General features: G+C 46.4%; 1 protein-coding gene across 24 annotated transcripts in view; it reads right to left on the reverse strand.

The window, feature by feature from the left end:
- LOC123507147 (homeobox protein Meis1-like) overlaps window positions 1-12,500 on the reverse strand; it is a 518,053-nt gene that overhangs the window by 86,139 nt on the left and 419,414 nt on the right. For all 24 annotated transcript variants that reach the window (XM_045259776.1, XM_045259787.1, XM_045259783.1 and 21 more), the window contains one exon: window positions 8,155-8,231. In XM_045259776.1, the coding sequence (XP_045115711.1) occupies window positions 8,155-8,231 (77 nt within the window). The remainder of the gene's footprint in view (window positions 1-8,154; window positions 8,232-12,500) is intronic.

A 12,500-nucleotide genomic window follows, 5' to 3' on the forward strand; every position in this document is an offset into this window, starting at 1 on the left:
TTTCCCTTTTCACTCCCAGTTTGCTGTTGCTTCCCCTCTACTCTTTTATTTTTCTCTCTCTCATCTTTCCTCCCATATATCTCTTCGTCTCTCCTGTCTCTCCTGCTGCTTCTCCTCTCCCTTCTTCCCGTAGAGAGAGAGAGAGAGAGGGAGAGTTTTAGAATTCTATACTACCTTATATTTATTCCACTTTTTAAATTACATAGCAAGGATCTTCACTTCCTCTTTTAAATGAGGAAGAGGAGGAGGAAGAGGAGAAGGAGGAGGAAGAGGAGGAGGAGGAGAAGGAGGAGGAGGAGGAAGAGGAGGAGGGAAATTGGGAGAGAAAATATGAGGAATCTGACGTTGGAAAAGTTTTTAGGTCACACTGTTGTTGTTGTTGTTGTTGTTGTTGTTTATGGTGTCATCTGTAGCCATTGCGTTTAAATTTCACTTCCCATCAGCAAAATAGCAACGAAAATAAATAAACAAATAAATAAATAAATAAATAAAAAAAAAACAGTATCTCTTGAATGATCCTTCACTTCCCTTCACCAAAAATGGCATAGAAAATAAATAAATAAATAAATAAATAAATAAATAAGTAAATAGAAAAAAAATACTACCTCTTGAATGATCCTGTCCTCTTGGTCTATCTTATCATTTTATTCTATCTCTTCTTATTTATCATCTTATTCCTTCTTATTCCCTCCTTTTACTATCAACATATCCCTCCTTTGTCACCTTTCGCATTCATCTTACTATCCCTCCACCTCTCTCTCTCTCTCTCTCTCTCTCTCTCTCTCTCTCTCTCTCCGATACAGTCTTCTTGAGCATCCATTTCCCATCACATTTTCCGGTTTTCACTCCCATAACGCTATTCCATCGACGAGAGAGAGAGAGAGAGAGAGAGAGAGAGAGAGAGAGAGAGAGAGAGAGAGAGAGAGAGAGAGAGAGAGAGAGAGAGAGAGAACGCTCATTTTTCTCCCCAGAGCCTTACATTCAATTGAGAGGAAGTTTCTTGCGTGCCGGCTTAATGCGGAGATAAGTGGAGTTTTCTAATAAATTCATGAGGAAGGTGCCGAGGATCATTAGGAGGAGGAGGAGGAGGAGGAGGAGGAGGAGGAGGAGGAGGAGGAGGAGGAGGAGGAGGAGGAGGAAGGATATAGGGAAAGACTTCTAGTAGGAAAGGAAGATGGGGAATTAAAGTACAAAGGATGAGGTGTACTGTATGTAGAGGAGCAGATGGCGGAGGTGGAGGAGGAGGAGGAGGAGGAGGAGGAGGAGGAGGAGGAGGAGGAGGAGGAGGAGGAGGAAAAGGTGGAGGTGGAAGTGGAGGAGGTGGAAGAGGAGGTGGAGGTGGAGGTGGAGGTGGAGGAGGAGGAGGAGGAGGTGAAGAAGAAGAAGAAGAAGAAGAAGAAGAAGAAGAAGAAGAAGAAGAAGAAGAAGAAGAAGCGCAATTAACAAATGGATGCACTTTTATATAAATTATGAAACAGAAACGGAGGAAAAAAAAAACATAAAAAGAAAGAAAAGAAAAGGAAGAACAGAAGGAAGGAAGAAAGGAAGGAAGGAAGGAATTAAAAAGGATAAGAATAAGGATTAAAACAGATAAAAGGAAGGAAAAGGATACCAATAAGGACAAGGATAAGACTGAGAATAGGCAAAGAAGAAGACTCCTACTCTCCCAGTCCTCAGCTTCCTTGGGTTCTCTCTCTCTCTCAGGCCGTGGAATCCCCTCACCAGTGGAGTCTAATGCATAACATTAGTCAGGGAGGCGGGCTGGTGTTATAGGCTTTTAGCACAATGAAGATCTACCTCCCTTCAGCTCCCTCTCCTGTACGCTTTCTTCCCTCTGCACCTCTCCGCCTCCTTACCCTCATGTCTGTGGCTTCTTCTGCTGTGTGTTGGTGCGTGTTGCTGTATGTTTGTTTGTGAGGCGTATTGGTTATGTGTAGTAGTGGTTGTGGTAGTGGTGGTGGTGGTGGTGGTGGTGTTGGTGGTAGTGGTGGTAGTAGTTGTAGGAAGAGGAGGAGGAGGAATAGTAGTAGTAGTAGTAGTAGTAGTAGTGATATTATTATTATTATTATTATTATTATTAGTAGTAGTAGTAGTAGTAGTATTAGTAGTAGTAGTAGTAGAATTAGTAATAGTCTCACTGCATCTTGCTATATAAACTCGATAAACTCGTAACTTCCTCTGTCTAACTACAACTATATTTCCTAGAATTTTTTTTTTTTCCATTTTTTTCATTTTCTCTCCTTTTTCCATTTTCTGTTACACATCCCGCCTAAAACACCGATCCAAGACTCTATCATTACTGTTTATCTCACCCATTCATTATTGCCATGTTTAAGAAGATCCAAACACATGAAAAACTCCACTTGATTCTCTTGCTTCCTATAAACTTTCATCTCTCACTCTTCACCTTCAGTTAACTCTTAATTTCTTCTTTCCTTCTCCTCTCCTCCCGTTGTTATTCCTCTCTATCTCCCTCTTCGTCACTTTCCAAAACTCTGCCTCTCGAAAAATGGATTAACGAAGAGGAAACAGAGAGAAGAGCAAAGGAAAAGTGTAAGATAGGAGAAAGAGAGAAAGGGAATGAAAAAAAAGAGAGAGAGAGAGAGAGAGAGAGAGAGAGAGAGAGAGAGAGAGAGAGAGAGAGAGAGAGAGAGAGAGAGAGAGAGAGAGAGAGAGAGAGAGAGAGAGAGAGAGAGAGAGAGAGAGAGAGAGAGAAGGTTAAGTACTGATGACGTAACAGACGAGATGGAAAAAAGGACTGAAATAAAGAAATTGATAAAAAGAGGAATAAGAAGAAATATAAAAAGAACAAGAAGAAGAGGATGGAGAGGAGGAGGAGGAGGAGGAGGAGGAAGAGGAAGAACAAGAAGGGCGAGAGCAAGAACAAGGACATAAGGAGAGAGAATGAAAAGAAAATAACAAGAAACGCAATAGAAACAGAAGAACAGGAGGAGAATTAAAGAGCATGGCCACCCAGCCACCAGTTTCAATTAACAAACTTTCTGAGAACATTCCTTCCTCTTAAAAGGGAAAAAAGGACGAGGGGGAAAGAGAGCGAGAAGAAACAGACAGCAGATGGAAGGAAAGAGAAGGAAAAACACACACACACACACAAAGGTTATATCAGACATCGGGGAAACAAGACAAAGACACAAACAAAAATAGGAACAAGCCCCTGTGTGTGTGTGTGTGTGTGTGTGTGTGTGTGTGTGTGTGTGTGTGTGTGTGTGTGTGTGTGTGTGTCCACACACACACACACACACACACACACACACACACACACACACACACACACACACACACACACACACACACACACACCTGGCCGCCACACCTCGCCTTCGAAGCTCCACCGAGTTTATCAGCAGCAAAAATAGCTGAAATAGTGCCAGGTGAGCATAATATAGGTCCGCTAAAATTCGTGGGGTAAAACTCCCCAAAGTTAAGACGGGCGGTGCACAATTCACGCCGCTTTATCCCGGCACAATGAAAATTCCCCAAAGTTGAATCCAATTACTTTGTTTTATTGCACGTCCGGCGAGGGGCTCTGGGGGAAGTTTTAAAACTTTTCCCCCTTCCCCTCACATTTCTTCAGAGTTAAGAACTAAAGACAATCAATTTAAAGTTGGTTAACAAACAGCAAGTGTTGCCTCGCGCGCGTGTTACAGCTGTTGGCTGCTTCTGCGGCTCCCCACGGACCACCGCCTCCTCCTGCCGCAGGCCCTTGGGCGGCCAGGCAGCGATGGCACCGCCACGAGCCACGTGAGGGACGCGGAGAGACGCCAGGGAGCAACGCGACGCAGCCATCACGTCACAAAGAGTCCATCACAGGCAAGAACACCTTGAGGAGCGACTCCTTTGTCTCCCTCAAACACCGCGGTGTGCACGAGGCTGGCGTGCACGTAATTCAGCTGTATCAGCGTGTCTCGGGGCGCGGGGCGGCACTGCTCATCCTTTCCTCCTTGCACCTTGACGGGCCTCGCTCTTTGGCTTCTCTATCGCCCGGAAGTTCCCGCCACTTGACCAAGGATCACCTCGGGAGATTGGCAATGACTTCGCTCACCCATCACGGAGTTCGTAAGTTCGCCTCAAACCATCAGGAGCCTCATAAAAGCTGCCTTCCAGGGAGAGCCGAGGCGAGGCAAGGGCGCGAGGGAGTCTAGGCAGTCGGCAGTCGATCCCTCTCACGCTTCACGGGTAATTGCTTAATTCCTTGGCGCTGAAGCTTCGTCATTAACATAAGTTTTAATTTGGCTAAGAGCTGAAGACCCGAAGAATGGCGTCTGAGGGTCGTGATGGTCGGGGAACGGGAGGAGGGTACGATGAGGAAGAGGAGGAGGAGGAGGAGGAGGAGAAGGAGCTTGTGTTGTTGTTATTGTTGGTGATGGCACGGCGGCGTGTCAGCAGCGTGGCATGGCACCAGTGAGGGGAGTGGGACGTGCAGCGCCTTGTTGTGTTGTGTTACGTTGAGTTACGGTGTGTTGTGCTGTCTTGTCCGGTACGTCACGCGTTGTTACGACCTTAATTGACTTGGATGGTGTTGTTCTGCATTATTTGTGTTGCGACAAGACGACGGAAACAACAACAACGGAAAACTTCGATGATTTGCGGCCAAACGAAAAGAAAGATAAGCAAGAAAACAAAATTAAACTGTAATAATAAAATAAACAACACACTATGCGTAGTCAGAGAGAGAGAGAGAGAGAGAGAGAGAGAGAGAGAGAGAGAGAGAGAGAGAGAGAGAGAGAGAGAGAGAGAGAGAGAGAGAGAGAGAGAGAGAGAGAGAGAGAGAGAGAGAGAGAGAGAGAGAGAGAGAAAGAGAGAGAGAAAGGGAGGGGAGGGGAGGGGAGGGTGCCGTGCCATTAGCGTCGTCTCTTAGCCGAGGGGAAGGAAAGTTTCTGGGTCATTAGTTCCAGGACTCGGCACGCTCCATCGCACACTCGGCGCCCTTTCCTGGCCCCTGACCGCCGCTAGCCCCGCCTTGCCTCCAGCTCGCCTCCTTCCAGCCCTAGGTCACATTTGCAACTCCCAGGTCACAATCTAAGGCTCTTAGGTCACACTCCGAGGGTCCCAGGTCACGGTTCTAACATCTCAGGTCATTCCAGGTCCCTCTTCCGGTTTCCAGGTTGCATGATGGCCGCGTTCCAGCACTGCGGTTTGTGGGTTTGTTATTATTATTTTCCTTGTAGTTTATGGTTTGCAGGGTAATTGAAAGAGAGTATTGGGGTGTTGTTAGATGCAAGGAATGTTGATACGTAAGTTAGTTGACTTTGTAGTTCAGTTTACGAGTGTCTACATGTTGATTCTGTGGCTGATTTTGTGTCTTCTGGCGTCACGTTCAAAGGAAGTGTAAAGAATGAACTCAGCAAGGAATAACGAGGCTAAGGTTTGCATGCAGCAACGCCCAGTTTAGCGTCACACACTAACATGCAACCACCACCACCACCACCACTACCAGCACCACCACGACCACCACCACTAGGCAGCTATTTCACACTTTTCGTCTCTGTGCAGTCAAGTCCCACGTTCCAGTCACCCTCCCAGCATACCCTCACGCTGCCGCCACGCACGGTGCCCGCCTCCACTCACGCTACTATGCCAAATATGCACACACAAATACTATATTGAAACTCGGCCCTTTCTCTCTCTCTCTCGCGCGCGCCTACCCCCGGAAAATGTGTGTATAAAAAAGAAAGAGAGGATCCTGGAATGCTGCCACCAGTATTCAAAGCCTGGATCGCCGTCGGTCGGAAAACCCTCTCTACTTGTCAATTTGTTCACTTTGGGGACGAGGAACACCAGACACGAGTACCTGCGACCTCCTGTCTGTCTGTTATTGTGTGTGTTTGGGTCGCGCTGGGAGGCTTAAGCTTGCTCCCTTCTGTCTCTAGCGCGTGTGTGTGTGCGTGTGTGTTTTTTTTACTTCTATGTACCAATTATTATTTTTCTTCAAGGTTCGGGTATGTTTGGTTAAGAAAGTTGTTTTGTTTTTGTTCAATTATTCATTATTGTTATATTTTTTGTGGTGGGTGGAGTTTCTGGTGCTATTTTTGTTGTGATACTTCATTGTTATCATTGTTATTATTATTATTATTATTATTATTATTATTATTATTATTATTATTATTATTATTATTATTATTACGAAAGGGGGAAGAACTGGACTGATGAAACTCGGAAAGACATCATTCATCTGCTTTCTTACTTTAATCTCTCTCTCTCTCTCTCTCTCTCTCTCTCTCTCTCTCTCTCTCTCTCTCTGTCTGTCTGTCTCGCCCTGTCTCTTTCCTCACATCCGTCTCAGTACCTCTCCAGATAAATCCTTCCAGTTCATTTCCTCCCGGGCGCGTCTCATCGTCAGAGGTGTGGTTGGCTCGCCCTGCTCCACATCTTCCCTGTGTGAGCGCGGCCGGCGAGGGGGAGGGACACGACGAGCCGCTGCCTACCCTCAAATTACCTTCGTTCATCATTCCTCGCCTTTATTCCTGCCGCTCCCCGGAACAACAACACCGCGGTGGCCAATATTGCTCGGCGGGCTTTTTCCCTGAAGTGCCGCGGCGCCACCAACACAACGCAGGCTTTGGAGAGGGAGAGAAGGAGAGAGAGAGAGAGAGAGAGAGAGAGAGAGAGAGAGAGAGAGAGAGAGAGAGAGAGAGAGAGAGAGAGAGGAGGAGGTTCCGAAGCAAATTAAAGTGAGGAGACGCGGAAAGTGATACGCTGGCTGGACGGGGAGGAGGAGGAGGAGGAGGAGGAGGAGGAGGAGAAAGAGGAGGAGGAGTATGCACTTAAATAATAGTACAGAAGGTCCTCAAAGGGAAGGCAGGCAAAGGATGCCGTGAGAGTAATGATTTAAGTGGTCAGGTCGCAGCGGCCTTAAGTAGGCAATGGCAGGCGGAGGGAGATGCACTTCCCTCGCAGTACAGGAGGCGCTCACAGGGACGGCAAAGGACGCACTGAAATTAATGATGTAAGTGCTTTAAGTGGGATGCGATGCTCTCCAGTAGGGAATGCCGAGTCTTTTGTATCAAGGAGACAGGTGGTGCACGTTTGCCATCGCCGCGGGAGCAGGCCGGCGCGGGGCTCTCCTCCATCACGCCGCCTTTCTCCGCCCGTCGCCAAGGAACCAACACAAAGGCGCACGGATCCCTCGGGCGACCATTGATGCCAAAGTGTTACAGCGTAATCTTCGCTCGACCAGAAATCATCAATAGCAATTAGTTCTGATCTGCTGGGTGACCATCAATGGCGACCCCGGCGCCTCCGCCCGCTGGAGACACGACCTTCCCAAAATATTACGTCCTGATAATCGATAGGAAGGGCACGGGGAGATGAGCGATGGCAGCGAGGAGGGCGGCGAAGCTCTCCGGGCCGCGACAGGCACTAAAAGCCCAACAATGCCAACGTAATAACAAAAGCACACGGCACCGCGGACAACATTATCTCCGAGGAGCTTTTGTTTGTCGGCCTCGAGTGCCCGCTGCTGGAAGTGGCCCACACCAAACACTTCACCCGGATTAAGCTCCTCGTCAGGACGCTCAAGCACATAACAACTCTTTCATTACAGCTTCCTGGAGCAGCTTTTTTCCCTTTCCTCCACCCTTTATCCCTACCTCCCTCCATTCCTCCCTCCCTCCATCCATTCCTCCATCACCGTAACTCCCACAATCGGTCTAACGCACAATGATACGTCCACGGCGGAAGATTGCCAACCAAATCTTCCACGCGGCTTTTTTCTCGCTCCTGTGTCCGGCGGGGGGATCCTGGTCGTCCCCGCCTCGGTCCGGCCCGATGAGGCGTCCTGCGAGTCCCTCTTTGTCCGCCAGATCGACGAGGGACACGTGGACTCGCGGAACCGGACGCGGGATGAGGCTCGGCTCTTTCAATTCCAGTGAAGCACGAGGTAAACACCAATATATTATAGAAAAAAGAAAGGCCGCGTCTTGACCTTGAACCCGCGCCAAGGGGAGGGAACAGACAGATAGGCAGACACACACACGCTTTGAAGTACAGCTGAACACTTTGGGATTTTTATTTCTATTGATCTATTTATCTTGGATCTAGTTATGATTTTTGCCTTTCTCTCGTCCATCCATCCCTTCGGCGTGAGTTGCAGCCGTGACGCGCCCTGAGGTTGGAAGAGTGTGGTCTACTCACCAATTGTTGACCTGGAGAATGGTTAGGCCGGTGTCCTGAGCCAACTGTTTCTTCTGGTCCTCGGAGGGGTACGGGTGCTGGGGGGGGAGAGAGGAGGGAGAGGTGAGACACAATCTGGTGAGGGGTGATGATAATGGTGGTGATGTGATGGTGGTGATAAGGATGCCGATGGTGGGGGATGTGGTGATGGTCAGGGTGATAGCACATGTCTCTGTAGTTATGTCATCACAGACAACAAACGCTCACCAATGGAAGTGATTGGTGACTGCTTTAAGTAACTCCTTTTTTAAACAAACAATCTGGATTTAGAGTGAATCCTATGAAAAGAGCTACTAAAAAACAAAAATATCGACTATAAATACTAGCATGATATTAACATTAAAGAATATAAACAATAAACAGAAGTGAATAATGAGAAAGAGAGAGAGAAAAAAAAAGATAATATCAACAGAACACAAATACACGCATACAATATAATGACTAAATACTTACTCTGTTCCTGCCTTATAGAGGAAGCATCAATATAACTGTTTTTTTTTTTCATGCAAGTGTTACATTCACATCTCGCACAAATACCTACATGAATTATTCAACAGCGCACGAAAATAAATGAATGCAAATGTATTAATCTCTGTACACTCATGAAGAAAGGGAAATCTATGTAAGTCAGGAGATCATGCTGGTAGTAATGGAAGCAGCTGTTGTTGTGAAGAAGGTGATGGATGTCAAGGTAGAGGTAGTATAACACCTAGTAGTAGTAGTAGTAGTAGTAGTAGTAGTAGTAGTAGTAGTAGTAGTAGTAGTAGTAGTAGTAGTAGCAGTAGTAGTAGTAGCAGTAGCAGTAGCAGTAGCAGTAACAGTAGTAGTAGTAGTAGTAGTAGTAGTAGTAGTAGTAGTAGTAGTGTAGTAGTGTTATCAGTAGTAGTAGTAGTAGTAGTAGTAGTAGTAGTAGTAGCAGTAGCAGTAGCAGTAGCAGTAGTAGTAGCCTGAACTCCCGCGACCTTCAGTGGCGCGGCGCACATCACACAGGCTCGGCGGGACTGGAGAGCACAAGTATGAACGATAAACGAGCAGAACGACTCCCAAGCAGACCTTCCCTCCCTATTCCTCCTCTTACTCCCAGCAGTAGCCTCCCTTCCTCCCTCCCAGCCCTCCACCCTCCTCCTCTCCCTCTTTCTCTCTCACTCTCCATCGGCTCCCTATGGACTCCCTCCCCTCCCAAGTTTTGTTAAACATTTTGGCTCTTTCACCGACACATATGTCCCCGATGTTCATTTTAAAAAGAGAGTTTTTCAAGCCATACATCCATTGAGTCGCGGGGTCGGAGGGATGATACCGTGTTATGCCGTGTTTAGCTTCGTGCCGGCCTCCGAAACCAGCGCTCAGGGGATACAGTGCAAGGACGATCCCGCGCCCTCACTTCCTCCTTCACCGCCGCCTTCTGCTACTCCTGTGTGTCTCCCGCCCCGCCCTCAGTCTCCGGGAGGTGAGGAGCTGTGTGGTGCGTGGCGAGGCGGAGCAAGGAGAAGGAAAAAGAGGCGTCCGTCCGTCCGATGTTGTCGTGGAAAAGGACAGAATGAAGGGAAACACACACACACACACACACACACACACACACACACACACACACACGCACACATCCTCTCTCCTCCTCCTCCTCCTCCACATCACCGAAATTGTGAGCGTGTGTGCGTGTATGTATGTGTGCGTGTATGTACGCGTGTGTAAGAGTGTGTGCGTGCATGTGCGTACACTCGCGTCCCTCCCCCCAACGCAACAATCAGTGGAGGGCGGCGCTACCTCAGATTATTTCGGACGGGGCGAGAAAGCTGTGTCCCCTGTCGCATCCCCGTCACCTCCCCGCCGCCTGATCGAAGGGAAGCGGCAGTGAGCGTCCTCCTGGCGGTGGCGGCGGCGGCGATGGCGGTGGCGGCGGCGAGGGAGAGGGGACAAAGCATCTCCCAACAACGTATACACTCACACGAACACGGGAACCAGGAAGTTTTCTATTCAGGGTATTAATTTGCATTCTTCTGTACTTCCCCAGCACATCCCAGGCGCCGATAATCTCCCGCACAAAGGGATCACAAACTACATGAAATAAGGATGAGGAAGGTGCGGTGTGGTGCGGTGCTGTGTGCTGCCTGTGGAGGTTGTGTTGTGGTGGTGTGGTGTGGTGGTGTGGTGTGCTGGCTGTGGTGGTGTGGTGTGGTGGGATGCTGTGTGCTGGCTGTGGTGGTGTGGTGGTCTAGTGTGGTGGTGTGGTTGGCCTCCTTCTCTTTGGTGATCACGGGAAGGTGGTGTGGTGGGTTATGATAGCAAGGGGCGAGATGGAAGAGCATGAGTGAGCATGAGTGACTCTCTGCGTGGTCTTGTGGTTACTTGTCTTTGCATATGTGACTGGTGACTTTGTGACTGGTGAGGTGAAACTTGGTGCCTCGGTTGGTGATGGTACTCTAATTGTGGCTTTTGGTGCTGCATTCATCCACACTACTACTACTTCTACTACTGCAATAAGTACGTAAATGATTCACAACTACATACACACACACATACAATACAATCTCTCTCTCTCTCTCTCTCTCTCTCTCTCTCTCTCTCTCTCTCTCACTGTCAAACCAGAGTGTGAAGGAGGAGGAGGAGGAGGAGGAGGAGGAGGAGCCAAAACTGTGTAAATATTTGCGAGACGCCGAACTGATGCAAACGGAATCCATGACATAAATATATATCGTAGTTCCCCCTCACGTATTTGTTTGCCTTCGAATACATTTTCTTTCATCCTTAAGCTTCCCTGGACAGCATTCACAGCAAGGCCGCGCCATGAATACACGAGGAAGAAAATGGGAGGAGAGTTTATACATCACGGGAACTAGAATAGGGGCATAATACAAGCCTCGTCTTCTCAAACACCTCTGTCGCTTCACATCCACTATTTCCAAAGGCTTTATTTCAATTTATACGAGTTTTTTAAGGTGTTTTTACGGTTCTAGAGGCAGAGTGACAAGGTTTCTGTATTACTAACTGGAGAAACACTCTTGAAAACCGCGCTAATCATCTCTATGGCCTTGGAAAACACTCATAATGAGAAAGAGGAGCGATTTTTAAGGTGTTTTAACGGTTCTAGAGGCAGAATGACAAGATTTTTACATTATTAACTGGAGAAATACTGTAGAAAACCCCGCTTATCATCTCTGTGGCCTTGGAAAACAGTCGTGGTGAAAGAGCAAAGCATTTCTGAATACCAACCATAGAAGTACACATACGACTACGACTATTACTATTACTGCTAGTACTACAAGTGGGTTTGATAGCGCAAGTGCAGTGGTAAAATCCGGTCATGTTAACCAAATTAGCCGCACGTGACACATTATGAGGCCATACTGAAGCCGAATCTGCCAATGAAACCGAATCGACCCAACCGAACATTTTGACGAAAGATGAAGAAAAAAGAAAAGAAATATGAATAGAGGAGTATTTAAGTATTTAAGTATGTGTAAAGTGAATAATAAAAGGAGTTGTTTATATATGTATGTGTGTAGTATATCCATGTACATTTCATCAATATAATGACTAAAATACGAAAAGAAAAGAACAAAAGGTTGAAAAGAAGAGGGAAAACGATGAAGTGGGGTTAGCAATGTGTATGTTTATGTATAAATTAAGCAACCAAAGGGGTTATTGTTATATGTATGTGTGTATATTCATGTAGACATTTCTATATCAACATAATGACTAAAATACGATGATAAATGAGTATGAGGATAGAAAAAAAGAGAAATAGAAAAAGAGTATGTTTAAGTATGAGTAAATTGAACAGAAGGTGTTATTTATATATGTATGTGTGATGACATTTCTCTGTTAACATAAAGACTAAAATAAGAAGAGAAATGAGTATGAGATTGGGGAAAAAAAGAAGAATTTTAATAGTGTATATATATGTACAATTTAAACAACAAAAGGAGTTATTTATATATGTATGTATGTGTATATCCACGTAGACATTTCTCTATCAACATAATGACTAAAAATACGATGAAAAATTAGTATGAGGTTGGGGGAAAAAAAATGGGTGAATTTTAAAAGAGGGGTTAGCAATGCAGCTCTCATCAAGTATCATAATGAATCATATTACCGCCATTAACTTTCCCTCCCACTCAAAAACGATAATAAAAGAAAAAAAAAAAACATTAACTCATTTACACTCAATACGCCCTATTCCCCAAATGAGAGAGAGAGAGAGAGAGAGAGAGAGAGAGAGAGAGAGAGAGAGAGAGAGAGAGAGAGAGAGAGAGAGAGAGAGAGAGAGAGAGAGAGAGAGACAGACATCACACATATCACACAAAACA

This window comes from Portunus trituberculatus, chromosome 21 (genome assembly GCF_017591435.1).
Source record: "Portunus trituberculatus isolate SZX2019 chromosome 21, ASM1759143v1, whole genome shotgun sequence".
NCBI lineage: Eukaryota > Metazoa > Arthropoda > Malacostraca > Decapoda > Portunidae > Portunus > Portunus trituberculatus.